General features: G+C 40.1%; 1 protein-coding gene across 1 annotated transcript in view; it reads left to right on the forward strand.

The window, feature by feature from the left end:
* The first annotated feature begins 1,642 nt into the window (after positions 1–1,642).
* serpine2 (serpin peptidase inhibitor, clade E (nexin, plasminogen activator inhibitor type 1), member 2) overlaps positions 1,643–17,023 on the forward strand; it is a 53,349-nt gene continuing 37,968 nt past the window's right edge. Inside the window, exons 1-3 of the mRNA XM_034167817.1 lie at positions 1,643–1,851; positions 14,582–14,860; positions 15,070–15,297. Of these exons, the coding sequence (XP_034023708.1) occupies positions 14,599–14,860; positions 15,070–15,297 (490 nt within the window). The 5' untranslated portion in view covers positions 1,643–1,851; positions 14,582–14,598. The remainder of the gene's footprint in view (positions 1,852–14,581; positions 14,861–15,069; positions 15,298–17,023) is intronic.

Genomic DNA, 17,023 nt, shown 5'->3' on the forward strand with positions numbered 1-17,023 from the left:
ATTTACTTCCATATGTACCCCGCCTCATGCTCTATGAGTGCTGGGATAGGCTCCAGCCCCCCATGACCCTTAATTGTAGTAAGCTTGTTGAAGATGAATGAGTGAGTGAGTGAGTGAGACCTCTCATCTGTTTTGGCTCCATCAAGCTGCCAACATAGCAACCATTTGTCTCTTGTCACTGTAAAACACCTACACTGACTGAAAATGAATGGCAGGCAGCTGGTCATTTTTTCTGTGTCCGTTGTAGCTAATGTGACCAAGGGGTGTTAGGGGTCCCAGCCATGCACCCTCTGTTGAACAAACTAAATAGCACCATTTCAAACAGTCAAGTGTTTTCTGCATTGTTTATATGGTAAAATAAAAGTGTTCATACCGGCAAAAATAACACAGACACGATACACAGATGCTCGTGTAGCTGTCACAGAATGCAGAGGCATGGCACAAAAAGCTGATAGCTACAAATGCAGATTCACAGACAGTGACATAGGAGACATCAAAAAGGCTCAGTTTAAACCAATTGATGTTGTTGTGTTGGCTTCTTCAGACAGTGACCTCTAATACACACTGAGCAGGTTTAAGGTAGGGTGAAGTGACAAAAATGAGGATCAGCACCTCCAAATCTGAGCCCATGGTCCTCTGTCTGAAAAGGGTGGAATGTACCTTTTTTGGGTCAGGCAAGAGTTATTGCCCCACTTGGAAGAGTTCAAGTATCTCAGGGTATTGTTCTCGAGTGAGGGTAAGATGGAGCGTAAGCTCAAGCACTGCATCTCAAGTCCTTGGGGACGCTGTGGCGCGTTGTTGTGGTGACAAAAGACCTGTGCCAGAAGACGAGCCTTTCGATTTCCTAGCCATTGTACGCTCCTATTCTCGCCTATGGTCGTGAGTTTTGGGTAGTGACCAAAAGAACAATGTCATGGATACAAATGGCGGAAATCAGGTTCTTCTGTAGGGTCTCTGGGCTTATACTCAGAGACCCTACAGAGAATCCCCAGGAAGGGTTGGAGGACTTGGCAAAGAGTAACAGTGTGAGCTGAGAACTGTTTGATTTGCTGCCACAGCGAACCAGACCCAGACAAGTGGCAGAAAATTAATGAATGTAATGATTCTCGTATGTATGTACATACATTTGGATTACTTGTAATCTGATTACTTTGGACTACATTTCAAAGTAATCCTACCCAACCCTTTATATATATATATATATATATATATATATATATATATATATATATATATATATATATATATATATATATATATATATATATATATATATAAAGACATTTTATTCTGTGAAATCCGGTGCTGGTTTTCATATGAACAGCTATTTCTTGGTTTCGTAGTGTTCATCAGTGTCTTCCTTTTGTAAACAACGTGTAAATTCCGGCATCAAGTTAGCCGAAACATTATCAGAAACCGTTTTTCGTGTTAAAAAAAACCCCCTAAAGCATAGAAGCATCACGTATCTTTATAAAAAATGAATGTGTGCCGTGGCATTTGTGGCATGTGTTATAATATAAAGCAAAACTGACGAGTAGTAGTAATACTAATAACGAGTGACGTGCTTGATGAATCTTTTATTCTTGAAGGTACCGGACGTTTGTGTCTTGTTCTTATTTTGACTCACCATCGTCTAATATAGCTACTTCACGCCTGTCTGGTTGAAAGAGAAGGTAGATTGTGGTGCTTATAAAATTGTTCTTTGTAGCAGCAGTGCTCACTTTTTTTTTTGCTGGAATAAAGGAGCTCGATTAGCTACTTTATGTGCGAGCCTGCGTTTTATGTTTGGAAATCGAACGTCTTGTTGTCTGAGGAAATAATTTCACCTGTGGACTAGCGTTATTTTCTGAGGTAAGCGTTGATTTGTGAAGGTGTTCATTGTCATGTTCTGACCTTAAATGCTTCACAGAGCCAGTTCTCGTTTTAAAGTCGTTTCCTGCTAGTGGCAGCAATTTGTTTGACATCTTCAACACGCCCTTGTTCTACTTTGTTTAAACTGAGCAATCTACAATGTATCAGATGCAGTCAGCAAACGACACGCGTGTCGATGCTTCATTGCGTTACTTTCTAAAGACCCGCTCAGATAGACTGAAGCAGTAACTTAAAGTTTTCCGCTTTGTTGTAGATCCTTGACAAAGCATTATCAGAGAATTCTGTTTCGTGTGAAAATGATTAATCAAGGATCGAAAACAATTTTAAAGGCGCCCTCAAACCATGTTTCAGGTTTCATGGAGCGTGGTTCATTACATGAACATCGTCTTTGATCATCACCATTGGTTTTGACTGGTGGTGTACCAGTTTATAATAAATCGGCTCCAGCAACAAATAGTACTGTACTGGATTGGTTTCTATGAATCAGATACTTTACATTAAATAACCACATCATTTTTTGGGTGCAACATTCCCTTGGCAGAGTTTACCAAAGATCACGCCCAAAATGACAAAAATATGAAATTTTGTAGCAAAACTCTTTAGCAGCCTGTTAATCGAAGTACAAATATGTCTCCAAGCAACATTCTTCAGTAATCTTATAATTTTAGTATGTATGGTGTGGGGAGTTCAGGGCACTCAGTATAAGTTAGACTCACTTTTTTTTTTTTAGTGGCTACCCATGGTTTTGTGTGTAAAGTGCCCCTATCCTCACAACCTAAGATATAGCTGTCTATCATTGAGTTGACATTGTATCTATTGTACTACAAAAGTCCTTGGAAGGTGGTAAAGTTGAGTGAAAGTACACTACAGTATTGGTGCACCTTGGGACCGCCTGATTAGACTGTGCCCTTAACAAATTACAGCGTACAGGTCATATAGCACTTTCAATTTCACTTCCATTTAACATGAGTTGGAGCAAACAATTTGAGACTTATTCTGTGCATACAAATGGTAGGTCAGTGGGAAAAGGAGTTGGGTTACCAATGTGTCAACCTTAGTTTGATCCCTTGTCATGCTACTGGTCTTATCTGCATTGTCTCAGTCTACCCACCTGTAAATGAGTAGCAGCTTTGGTTGAGAAAGTAAACCACATCAGACTGGTATCTCGTCTAGTGTCTTTTTGTGCTTATTGTCTTATTCTGCATTGCGGAATGAGAGGATACGCACCAACACCATTGAGCCAATATAAAACTTCATCCGATTCACCTTTTTCACAATCAGTTGTCTGTCTATGTTGCACAGAGGCCATCTTTTAAAGAATATAATATATCCATGCAAATTCCACATTTTCTAGCTGTTCAGTATGTCCATTTACTAATCCTAAAATATTAGTGCAAAAGAGCACATGGATTTTTTTTTGCTATGGATCTTGGAAAGTGAGATATATTTCATTGTCTATGGACACCACATATACTCACCAGCCACTTTATTAGATGACTAGATTTATTAGATTAGATTAGACTAATGTGACTGAGTGGGGTTATTTATGACCCCAGTGACTTTATATTGGAATACTTCTATATAAATCATTGTTTTAGGGTTCTTCATATTTATTTCACTCTTTAATATATTTGTCCATCATCCTTTTCATCCTCACTCTGGACATCAAGAATCAGTTAAATGCTTGTGCAGCTGTAAATCTTGCTGTTCTAGGTCTGTTGGCCATGTTTCCCTGCAAAACAGCAAAATATAATGATTTGAGTTAGTAAATTACAATACCATCTGAAGCTATAATGTTGAAAGTCTTATAGATCTTGCTGTGGTCATAAGTGACCCAGCACAAGTTTGGAATGTACTTGCCACACGGATTGGTCAGTCCTTACAAAATTCTATGAACAAATGCAGGACAGATAGATTGACATTCATGGTAGGAAACTTTTTTAAGATTAAAATTAGAAAAATGGTGCACAAAAATATATGCTCAGGGTCATAAATTACCCCACTCAGTCGCTTGAGGGTTAACACAGTGATGTGATGATGTACCCTCTTCATAAAGTAATGTTATTGTCTGTAGACACTACATATTTCAAAATTATTACCAACTGTCAATAACATTGCAAAATGACCCCTATGTCTTCTGAGAGGGACCATCCAGGGCCACTAGAATAGCAAACATTTACTTTCAGAAATATACTGCTATAGAACTTAGAAGGCATTGTCTATGGACACTACAGAATATTTTGTAAAATTTAGGTGTGTCATTTCTTGACATAACTCACTCACTCATCTTCAACTGCTTATCCTGGTTGGGGTTGCTGGGAAAATAGCTCCACTACAGGACGCCAAACTTCTCTCTCCCAGGCAACATTAACCACCACTGACTGGGGATCCTGAGGTGTTTCTAGTCCAGTGTGGAGACATAATCTCTCCACCTAGTCCTGGGTCTTCCCTGGGGTCTCATCCCTCCTGGATGTGCCTGGACGCCTCCCTAGGGAAGCACCCAGGCTTGACAGGTTCTTAAACATTATAAATCAGAAAATCATAGCTTCAAGCTTTTTTCATCAATATATCATTGATAAATGGTCAAATAACCACAAACCAGTTAGAAGTTTGATCATTGGAGTTATATTATGATGAAATGTTATGAAAAGTAATGTATTATATGAGAGAGAAAGGTGAAGTTTGTTGCAAAGCTGACATCTCCTGTGCAGTCACATATCACAAAATTGAAGAACTCCTCTCACTGGAATACTGAGATGATCTTTAGGATGGCATTATTTGTCAAAATTAAAAGGAAATTAGTAATAATAGCAGAAATTCCCGGTATCTGATAAAGATACATTCGTCAGTTGTAACAAAACTTGTTGATTTCACTTGAAAATAGACATAAAATTTCCTACAATTGGTTAAACAAAAGCTATCAACTGTGGTTTTCGGGGACAATATGTTTTATGTACAAGCTAGTGCACCATGCAAGTTGTCCAACATGAAAACTCTGTTATATGGCTGGGGGGGCCTGGCTGCCGGTTTGTTTCTGTCTTTTGGTTTTCCTCCCAGGTGGCGTGCGTTTGGGACTGAGTGGCTGTGTTGCTGAGGCTGTCAGGACCTCACCCTGATCACCTGCGACTCGTCAGGACTCACAGCTGTGGTGCATCTGGATGGATTGGAACATGTTGGCATTTAAGACTGGAGTGCACAGTGTGTATTTGCCAGAGACTCGACCTTGTGACCAGACGGGTGAGATCGTCGTCTTGGGAGCCATCTCATCAGCAGCGGATGCTGAGAACGTCCAGGTTTGATGCACAGTCTGTGAAAGAGGAGGGGGTGAGGTCTCACGCTCGTCAGCACACTTCCTGAGGTACGTTACATTTTGTGACTAACAGTTATACAGTCAGTAAATGTGGTGTCCCTCACACCTTATTGTATTGAGCTGTATGTTAGTCATGTATCAGCTTTCACTGCGGTGGAGTTTTGTGAACTGGATGTTCCATGCCTGCAGGTTGGGAAGCTGATCAGTAATCAAGCCAGGAAGTGTTTGCTGTTTGTACACCTTTAAGTGTTCTGTGTGTAGAGTGTGGACTCACATAATGGTTCCTTCTTTCACAGACTCGGTTGTTGCGGCCACCTGGGGGGTGTCGGCGGGGTCCTTGGGTCCGAAACAGCTTCTGGCTCCGGACCGTTAGCGCTGCTGGGAGCGCACCACGCCAGACCGCACCTTTTTGTTCTTATATTATCACTGTTATGTATTAAATTCAGTTAGCCTTTGAACCGTGCTCTGCTTATTTCATACTGGGTCCTTCAAACGCTGGTCGGTTCTCCGAGCTGCGTCCGACACATAACAAACTCACTCACTCACTCACTCACTCACTCATCTTCAACCACTTACTCCAATTAAGGGTCACGGGGGGGCTGGACCAGAAAACTAGTCAGTATCTGGTGTGTTCACCATTTGCCTTACTCCTTCACATCGAGTTGATCAGGTTATTGGCTATGGCCAATGGAATGTTGGCCCTTTCCTCCTCAAGCTGTACAAAGTTGTTGGATGTTGGCAGGAATTCGAAACACAATAGGTGACATGACTGCTGACTGTGAAGGCAATTATGCAGGAACTGGGATGATTAGCACTTTCCTAGAGTTGTGTAAAGATACTTACAACATCCTTAAGCCGCAGTCCCACCGAATAATGAAGGATGAAGAAGGAGCCATGCACCCTGTTTTTTTTGTTTCGTGAGCTATCGTGGCAGTATAGTGGCTCAGAGTGGCTCTTAGAGGCGTTATCTTCAGTTAACGAGGCACCTCTCTGAGCGTGGCGCTAATTTCAAGATGTTCAAAATTTAGCAACAACAGCGTGGCGCAGTTTGTGTTCGAGTTACTACGACGGCTTAGAGGTATTTGCGTGGTGCTTACGAGTCTGCAAAAAGTCCATTATCCGTGCGTCTGGCACCTTCGCAGGACCTGAGAGGCTATTTTTGGAGCGGCTCCTCCTCTTGCGCACACAATTCCATCTGCTCTGTGCGCTGGTCTCTATATAAAATAATTATTTTGTAGTGGATTAATCACTTTCTGCCAAACCTTGGATGCCAAAAACACCTCTAATCACTTCTAGAATCAGAGGACTGTTTCATCTGGACGCTTTTTTTTCCCCTCTCTTTCCTGCTCCATGTGTGTATTTTGAACAGCTTAAGGTAATTATTTTTAATGTTTTTTTATAGCTTGATAAAACAGTTCCTAGCTGTAAAAGTATGTCTGTATGTTGATGTCTGTTGTATGTAAACATATGTTGATTTAATATCTTGTTAATGGATCACATGACTTCTGCTGTGTGTGCGCACTGAGGCAGGACCTGAGAGGCTATTTTTGGAGCGGCTCTCTTGCGCACACAATTCCACCTGCTCTGTGCGCTGGACTCTATATAAAATAATTATTTTGGAGCGGATTAATCATTTTCTGTCAAACCTTGGATGCTGAAAACACCTCTAATCACTTCTGGAATTAATGGATCACATGAGCTCCGCTGTGTGCTACGCCGCGACGTGCGGAATTCCTCCGCTCCTCTTTCCATGACAAAAACTCCTGTAACAGTGGAATGTGCCGTTCATTTCTAAACTGGACGCTTTGTTTTATCCGGGACGTCCTCTGACTAGCATAGAAATTGCAGAAGACGTGGACATCAGCACTTTTTCGGCACATTGAGACAGACATGCGTAGGAATTCCGCGCGTCACGGTGGAGCCGCATGGCGCAAAACAACGCCGTGATGAAGCCTCACAGGACATGTTGGGGCATGTCCAGCTCATGCACAATTTCTCGGATAGTCACACGACTAAAAAGCCACCGACAGCCGTCTGAAATCCATCTCAAAGCCGTCCTGTGAGACCAACACGGAGGTGGTTTTGTCCCGCTCAGTGAGCGGCATGGTGGCGCATCCGTCCGCTTCTTTTTCCATGAAAAAAACTCCTGTAACAGTGGAATGTGCCGAAAAAGTGCTGATGTCCACGCCTTATGCTTTTTTTGTGGAAGTCAGACGACGTCCCGGATCAACAAAGCCTTCACGTTGGAAATGATCTGGTTGTTTCAGCGGGGTGTCAGCCTGTCGGAGTGCGCCGTGCTCTCGCACGCTGTGGGCGGTCTTTAAACCAGCTGGAGCACTCCTTAATCTGTGTAATCCCCATAAAATGGTCCTTGAAAGCCATCTTAAGTTTCCGAATGGTGTCCACCTGGAGGTCTCTCACAGTTTCTGGAAAAATTTGATGCAGTAAAGCTCCAAATCGTTCAGACATTTATTTGCAATAAAAATCAGACGAGAGGGGTGGACCACTGCTCACACAAAGCCTGCTCACAGGCGAATGACGCAACCGACAGGCGTGGAAAAAACTCACGCATGCGCACAAAGGTTCAAGCTTGGCTGATGCAATCACACGTGATTCAAATCCGTATGGTTTTTCCAAAAAATAAAAAGGTCCGATACTTTTCTGACACACCTCGTATGTGTATGTGTGTGTGTGTGTGTGTGTGTGTGTATATATATATATATATATATATATATATATATATATATATATATACACACAACCCCTGGCAATAATTATGGAATCACCGGCCTCGGAGGATGTTCAATCAGTTGTTTAATTTTGTAGAAAAAAAGCAGATCACAGACATGACACAAAACTAAAGTCATTTCAAATGGCAACTTTCTGGCTTTAAGAAACACTATAAGAAATCAGGAAAAATAATTGTGGCAGTCAGTAACGGTTACTTTTTTAGACCAAGCAGAGGGAAAAAAATATGGACTCACTCAGTTTTGAGGAAAAAATTATGGAATCACCCTGTAAATTTTCATCCCCAAAACTAACACCTGCATCAAATCAGATCTGCTCGTTAGTCTGCATCTAAAAAGGAGTGATCACACCTTGGAGAGCTGTTGCACCAAGTGGACTGACATGAATCATGGCTCCAACACAAGAGATGTCAATTGAAACAAAGGAGAGGATTATCAAACTCTTAAAAGAGGGTAAATCATCACACAGTGTTGCAAAAGATGTTGGTTGTTCACAGTCAGCTGTGTCTAAACTCTGGACAAATACAAACAACATGGGAAGGTTGTTAAAGGCAAACATACTGGTAAACCAAGGAAGACATCAAAGCGTCAAGACAGAAAACTTAAAGCAATATGTCTCAAAAATCGAAAATGCACAACAAATGAGGAACGAATTGGAGGAAACTGGAATCAACGTCTGTGACCGAACTGTAAGAAACCGCCTAAAGGAAATGGGATTTACATACAGAAAAGCTAAACGAAAGCCATCATTAACACCTAAACAGAAAAAACAAGGTTACAATGGGCTAAGGAAAAGCAATCGTGGACTGTGGATGACTGGATGAAAGTCATATTCAGTGCTGAATCTCGAATCTGCATTGGGCAAGGTGATGATGCTGGAACTTTTGTTTGGTGCCGTTCCAATGAGATTTATAAAGATGACTGCCTGAAGAGAACATGTCAATTTCCACAGTCATTGATGATATGGGGCTGCATGTCAGGTAAAGGCACTGGGGAGATGGCTGTCATTACATAAATGCACACGTTTACGTTGATATTTTGGACACTTTTCTTATCCCATCAACTGAAAGGATGTTTGGGGATGATGAAATCATTTTTCAAGATGATAATGCATCTTGCCATAGAGCAAAAACTGTGAAAACTTTCCTTGCAAAAAGACACATAGGGTCAATGTCATGGCCTGCAAATAGTCCGGATCTTAATTCAATTGAAAATCTTTGGTGGAAGTTGAAGAAAATGGTCCATGACAAGGCTCCAACCTGCAAAGCTGATCTGGCAACAGCAATCAGAGAAAGTTGGAGCCAGATTGATGAAGAGTACTGTTTGTCACTCATTAAGTCCATGCCTCAGAGACTGCAAGCTGTTATAAAAGCCAGAGGTGGTGCAACAAAATACTAGTGATGTGTTGGAGCGTTCTTTTGTTTTTCATGATTCCATAATTTTTTCTTCAGAATTGAGTGATTCCATACCGTTACTGACTGCCACAATTTTTTCCTGATTTCTTATAGTGTTTCTTAAAGCCAGAAAGTTGCCATTTGAAATGACTTTAGTTTTGTGTCATGTCTGTGATCTGCTTTTTTTCTACAAAATTAAACAACTGAATGAACATCCTCCGAGGCCGGTGATTCCATAATTTTTGCCAGGGGTTGTGTATGTATGTATGTATGTATGTATGTATGTATATATATATATATATATATATATATATATATATATATATATATATATATATATATATATATACTGAAAATGATCCACAGGTGTATATGATAAAACGGCCACCTCATTCTATATGCAGAACGGCACAGTGCGCAAAAGAGCACTTTTGCAGAAATAAACGGACGAACACAAAGTCAAAAGTGGAATCACGTTGTAAAAATGACTGTTTAAAGCCAGGGAAAAAATAAAGCCAGCAAGCCACGGATGGAAAGGAAGCCACTTAGAGCACAGAGGCAGCTGTCCATGAAAGGACAACAGCAGCGCGTGCACAAAAGAGCGATTTTGCAGAAATAAACGGACAAACGTAAAGTTTTTGTGTTTAAAGCCGCAGAAGAAAAGCCAGAGGTCTGGTGCATTACAGGTGGACAGCAGCCTGGCGCACAGCGCACAACTGCGGAACTGTGCTGGAGTGTCTATTTTTGGACTGCGTTTTTTTTTTTTTTTTTAAAAAGAAGGGACATCTTTAAATGCTTCTGTGAATTGAAAACCCACACTTTGAAGGGACCAGGTGTGGGAGGGCTGGAGGTTTGGACCAAACTCATGCCTAAACGTGCACCAACATGGTGCTATCATGGCACTACGTTGCTTAGTGTGGCTGATGCGAGCCATTAGAGGCTGTAATGACAGGTCGGTCGTGGCTCACTAGAGGCTGCTACGTGGCACATGCGGGGTACAGAGAGGCACATAGTGGCACCTTCATAGTGGATACATGATAGATCAAAACGTGGGTCATTCTTCGAATAATCACCCCACACCCCTGCGTGGCTCCTTCTTCAGCCTTCATTATTCGGTGGGACCGAGGCTTTATGCTGCAACATGAGATGATGACAACAGTTGGATGGCATGACTCTGGGTCTCAGGATCCCATCGTGGTATTTCTATGCATTCATATCGCTATAGCTGATACCCGCCCATACAATATCCCCCACCACCTCTATGGCACACTCTGTTCACGGTATTGAAATCAGCAAACCACTTGCCCACAGGACTCCATACACACTGCCTGCCCCCTTCCCAGTCTGGTATAAACTCAGGTTCATCCTTGAAGTGAACACTTGTCCTAAGTGTCCCGTGGCATGAAAAGTCAGCATTTGCCCAATCAAGTGAGTTACCGTGGCAAACTCCAGCCATGTTAAGAGAATGATGAGCACTCAGATTAACTTCCATGAGATAGTTATGATACTTTGTGCAGAAATTCTTCAGTTGTGCAAACCAGTTATGGCATCAGCTGTATTGGTGGCTTGTTTCATGGGATCTCTCTGGTGAAGAAGTCGGTTATGGTGTTTGGTCTGTGGTTGTGACGCCAGTGGATGTGCTGCCAAATTCTCGAACTGACGTTTGAGGTGGTTTATGGTACTGAAATGAACATTTAGTTCACAAGTAACAGCTCTGGTGGACATTCCTACACCCAGCATGTCAGTTACATGCTCCCTCAAAATTTGTAACATCAATGGCATTGTGTTGTATGATGAAACTAAAGATTTTTTTTAGAGTGGCCTTATACTGTGACTAGTCTAAGGTTGACATTTTTCCTTCAATTCATAAGAATTAGGAATGAAAATAAAAGTGCTGCATTCATATTTTTGCTGAGTATACATTAATAATTTACTTTATAGCTTACCAATTTGCTCAATGGAGCTGATGCCCAAAGCACTGAAGCTGTTAAGGGGCACAGCTTTCGAAATGCCTGTAGTGATACATGCCATCTGATTCTCACAAATTTTTCAGGGAAAACAGTTCATCTTTATATGTTTAATAAAATTTCAGTCCTCATCAGTATCATGGAAAATGAGGAACAGGGACAGCTCTGCAGTGCCTAGATCTCAGGATGGTAGCAGCAGTATTTGGCTTTCTTGAGAGCATGAAAAATAACTACGTACATCCAGGAATCTTTAGCTTGAGGTCAGTCACTTTTCATTGTTTAAATTTTGTTTCCCCTCCCCCCTCTTTTTTGCCAGTGAGTGTTGTATAGATTTATCTTGGTGTTAGACTGCTTGGCACTAGTCTGTGTGCTATTGGAACCATTTTGGATGACATATTTGGGAGGTGATAATCAGTGGGCTTGAGACAAGGGAATCCTCAATTCAAACCCTCACCAGACCGGAAAATCCTCAAGGACCCTTGGGCAAGGTCCTGAATTCCGAGTTGCTACCATTTAAGTTGTACTAGATGACAATTATGAAGAGACTTATCACTCTGGCATTGGGACATTCTTGAATCCCAGTTAAATGTAAAACTCAGTTTATCCCCCAGTCCTGTATGACATAACTTGAACTATTATTCCAAACCATTATTTTATCTGGAGCTTTAGTTGATTTCTTATGTCTTAAAATAATTATAGAAGCTCTACTGCTCCACGATGGCTGAAAGTTGTCAAAAGCATTGCTGAGCCAAAACATTCGCTAATAAGGCTTCCAAATCTTTAACTGGGAATCGGCATTAAACTTATCAGCCTCAGTTCATAATGTGGCTGTAGAAAATTTGACCTGAATGATGGTTAGTGTATCCTAGCCTTGAAGCTTTGGCATTGTAAAAATATTCATATTAATGTTATGTATATGTCATGATGAATAGTATTTCCACACATCAATTACTGAAAAGCCTGAAGGAATATTGTTTTAAAAAAATCAAGAAAACAGAAGACAATACTGGGTTTTTAAGTTTGTTATACTAAGTCTTCCTTGTTTACAGAATTATTTACATTCCAGACATTTCTCAGATGTTGCGATGCAACTGTAATCTGAGTATGAGCCATTGCTTACCCAATGATTAGCACTTCTTTAGGACATTGTGTGTTTTAATAAATGACATAGTTTTTATTAATAAATATAAAAGTTAATTCTGTTGTGAAGAAAAACTTAACTGCTTAGGTGAAAGGGCCACTCCTGCACCACTGTGTGTAGATTTGTAGTTATTTTTGTTTGTGTATTAAATACCAGTGCGCGCGCACACACACACACTGCAGTTCCTTGTATGGTGGCCCAGCCTGTCTGAATTATGCATTATTAGTTAGACAATGTGAGTAATTTGACACATAAATTTTAACACAGCTCCCGCCTGAAGAGAAGGAAGGTTGACTCAAAGGATTCAAAGTCTCTGATTCAATGTTAAGGTAAACGTAAATAAGAAGGCTTGTTTTGGGGCTGGGTATGGTTAGAATGGATGTTTGACCAGTGTGAGTAAGTATGAGTCACATTCACATCCTGTACTTTGAATGGGCTTTTTTCCTTATGTAGGATGAAGCAGACATGCATGTGGTCATTGTGGATTATCATAGTGAGTTATGCAAAAGGGATATGTTTGCTTAAAGAAGTACTAATCCCCCTTACAGGAATTATGAATCTTTATTGGCAATTACTTGGGCTGTATTTACTGGCTGCTACTTTCAGAGAATTCTGAATAGACCACAAAATGTGTCGATGTCTGTATTTTAGAATTGCATTCTTTCATTTAATGGAAAATAATTGCTTGGGTCCAATTTTTCAAATGTGGCAATTTACTCTGCTTTATTTTCATTTTCATCTGGGTGTTTTGTTCTTTAGATGGCCTGTTTCACAGTCGGGGTACACAAGCATGTGTCTCTGGCACCAAAACGTCTAACTGGTTACTTTGGTGACCAAAGTAGCCAGTTCGATTTTTATGGATGAATAACATGACCAAAGTTTGGTCATGTTATTCATCCATATCTAACTGCTGATTGGGGTACTTAATTCAATATATTCAATATATTTATTTGCACACAATATACAATTGTGGCATATATAAAAAGGACATGCTCCAAGTTCAATCCTCAAAGTTTCAGACCTGTCAGATGTTTGCATATATGAGCTCACAGATATGAGCTGCTATATTTTCTGGAGAGGACTTTTTTCACAAAGTTGTTGTGTAAATTATACCAGCTAAGATTAGCACAATCTACCCATATATACTATCTACGAAAAATGTTTGATGGTAAGTATGTACTCAGAATATACAACTGGTGTTGTGTTTCTGCATTCTTAGATAGTGATGGACTGTAAGCATTTCCGAAGAGGACAGTTTTTGACAGACTGAGAGTTACACCCCAGTATTAAAGACACTTTACAAATAGTGATTACCTCTTTCAAATCAAATATTAGTATTCACATAACACAGATACTTGGGTTTGAAATGCACTTGATTTCCAGAGAGGACATTTTTGACAGACAAGACTTTTTATTTTTGAATGCCTGTTTCAAGTCATTTTCCCACTGGGCGATGATCCTGGGAGTTAGATTGTTATACAGTAGGCTTTGATAGGGAAATTTAGTTAATTTAGTGGTTACCTACTAAATAAATAATAGTTCTCGCAGCCCATCAAATTTAGACATCATGGAAATGACACAAATATTTTGGTAAAGCTGTTATAATTAGAGTTCTGCTGGTAAACAAATGGGGATATAAAAAAAAATGACCATTGCTGCTGATAGAGCAGTAGTAGTTATCCATGTATGGCAAACTAAACTTTGTTGCTCATTTCCACCTTGTCATTAAACCAAATGTTATCTTTAGAATCCACTCATGTACCCTGATTGTAAAACAGCACAGATACATAACCAGAGAAAATGGAGTACCTTGGCATCTTTAAAGTTGCACTGGGCATAATTCATAATTTTATGACTCGCTTGTCCATTTGGTTCTGCCAGTCAGTGTTATCTTCATCTTGCAGCACTGCATCTCTCTCCATTGTGTCCAAACCTGAAACAACTAGCTCATATGTATTCCATTGATCAGGGGCCTGATGCCTCCAGTTGAATTATTGACTAAATGGCCCCTTATCCAGCTAATGCATTGTAGGTGCGCAGGGTACAATTTTAAAATGCTCAGTACTGAAGAAAATCAGTGAAAACAAAATCAAAACCCGATTGAAGGTGGTTGATGAGACGCCTCTGATCCTGCTCTTTTTTCTTACAAGGTGTTATCAAGATCAACATGCAGGTCATCTACTCACTGTGCCTGTGCATGCTGCTGACCTTGAGTGGACATGAGGGTGTACTATCCCAGCCTCCCTCCTACGGTGAACGGGGCTCTGATCTTGGTATACAGGTGTTTCAGCAAGTAGCCCGCTCCCAGCCCCTGGATAATGTGGTGCTCTCACCCCATGGAGTAGCATCAATTCTTGGGATGCTGCTTCCAGGAGCCCATGGTGAAACCCGTAAACAGCTTGTCACTGCCCTGCGTTACAAGAAGAATGGTGAGGACCATTTATACCAATCCTCGGCCAGAAATCATTGGAATTTGTTTTTTTTTTTGTTTTTTTTTGTGCTGATGAGAATTGGGTTAAATATTGTATATTAACTGATCTAAAGTCTTCTCTGCTAGCTACTACATAAATGTTGTTTTAAATCGCTCAACACTGAACTGTTTTTGACAGAATATTCAAAATGTTGTTTGTCTGCTAAGGGCCTTATAAGATGTTAAAGAAGTTGCACAAGACTTTGACAGCTAAGTCCAACCAAGATGTTGTGATCATCGCCAACGCAATGTTCAGCCAAAATCACTTTCACTTGGAGGAGGACTTTGTAGCTACCAACAAAGCCAACTTTCAGTGTGATAGCAGAAGTGTGGACTTCAGTGACCCTCAGGGAGCAGCAGACCAAATTAATGAATGGGTTCACAATAAGACCAAAGGTAGGAAACATGAGGACAATATGCAGTGTTTGTCTGGATCTGTCTAAAATGACTTTAATTCCAAAATGAATTATATTTTTGTTGAACACCTTATCACTAAGTTACACGCTCCCTCAAAGGATGTGGTTGCAGTCCATACTGCAATCACATCCTGGCTACTTCATTTCTTCTCCATTATGAATGGTGTAAGAGGTAAAATTACAAAAATTGTCACTGTCCAAATATTTGCATACATGACTGCAAAAACTGTAGTAAGGTTATAACGGATGCATGTGAGTATGCTGTGGAATGTTAACAAATACTTAACAAGTACACTTAGGTCTTATTTCTGCAAAGTCCCAACAGTGCTGGTTGTCTATCCTTATCTGTGCTGAAGTGCGGGATGGTGTGCTATGTCACTGGGGACAGCCATGGGAACCAACGGGATACCCTTTACAATGATTCAATATCATTTCAAGAACAAGAACCACATCAACTTGAGAATCTAACCAGTTGTTACCAGACTAGGTCTGCCTCCCCACCAAATGTGACTCTATAGCTGTTTTGAGTTACGTTGTCCATAAAAGTAAAAAAAAAAAAAAGTACTTATTTTTTCTTTTCGCAAATATGCAGTGGTGGGCACAGTTCCGCTAACCGCTAATTATTGAAGCTGATGTTTTCATTATTGGATTAGCTTTTCAGATCACTTTGAAAACCATCAGCGGATTAATTATCTTCTGATAAATTTTGGTCCGATAAATTTTAGACCGCTAACATATTTTTGTAGGCGTGGTGAACAAAGTTTAACAGTTACAAACATTTATGAAGTCTAAAATCATTTGATTACCTACCTCTTAAATGTTTTATAGTAGATGTGCCGTTCTATCCTCTGCAAACAGAGGAGAGCTGGTTCCAGAAGAAACCGCTCTATCCTCTGCAGGCAAAGGAGAACTGGTCACAGAAAAGAAAAAAGCTCATTTCTTTTGACTCCATACTGATACACTGGCAAAACCACCCAAGTCATCCAGAAGCATACACTTTTAACTTATGGTTAAAATTTTATCCAAACTAATTTCGGACAAGTTATTTAAATTAACGTCACGTCTGAATTTTTATAAAGTGAAAATATCAGATATATGTTTTAGTTTTAAAGTAATGCACTAATTTTGAAGGTTTTAGTGTGGACATGCTGTGTCCAGGTGCATTATGGCTAATGTCAGTACATTCACGACAGAAGAAATGCATTTGAGACACTCTAATCAGGTTCCACACAGACAACAGCATTAAACTCTTTGTATATTGTGCCTAAAACTCTTGTGAATATATTCTCTGGGTTTATAGATGTTTTTATGTAAAAATGCCAGAATATTGGAATCATTACAATGGATTCCTCTTTGCTATTTAGAGTCTTGCTTATGTCAAACACTGTCTGTCGTCTTTGTTCCAGAGTCATTTATATAAGATATCTGAAATTCAGTTTGCGTTCATTAAATTCCATGCATCTTAAATTTAGCAGACACGGATTATCTGGAATTTTGTTTTGGCAGATTTTCACGGTCTCTACTGCCATCTACTGGCCAGTAATGTTCATGGCAGTATAAGCATCTGGATGCCAGTAGATGGCAGTGTTCTATTTATTTTGACCCTGGTTATATCAGACAGTTGTCAAATCACAACTTGACTTTTTGCAAAAGCTTTTTTTTTACAAATAAAAAACAGCATATTTTACAAAAGCACATTTATATGT

Source organism: Thalassophryne amazonica, chromosome 4 (genome assembly GCF_902500255.1).
Source record: "Thalassophryne amazonica chromosome 4, fThaAma1.1, whole genome shotgun sequence".
NCBI classification, from domain to species: Eukaryota; Metazoa; Chordata; class Actinopteri; order Batrachoidiformes; family Batrachoididae; genus Thalassophryne; species Thalassophryne amazonica.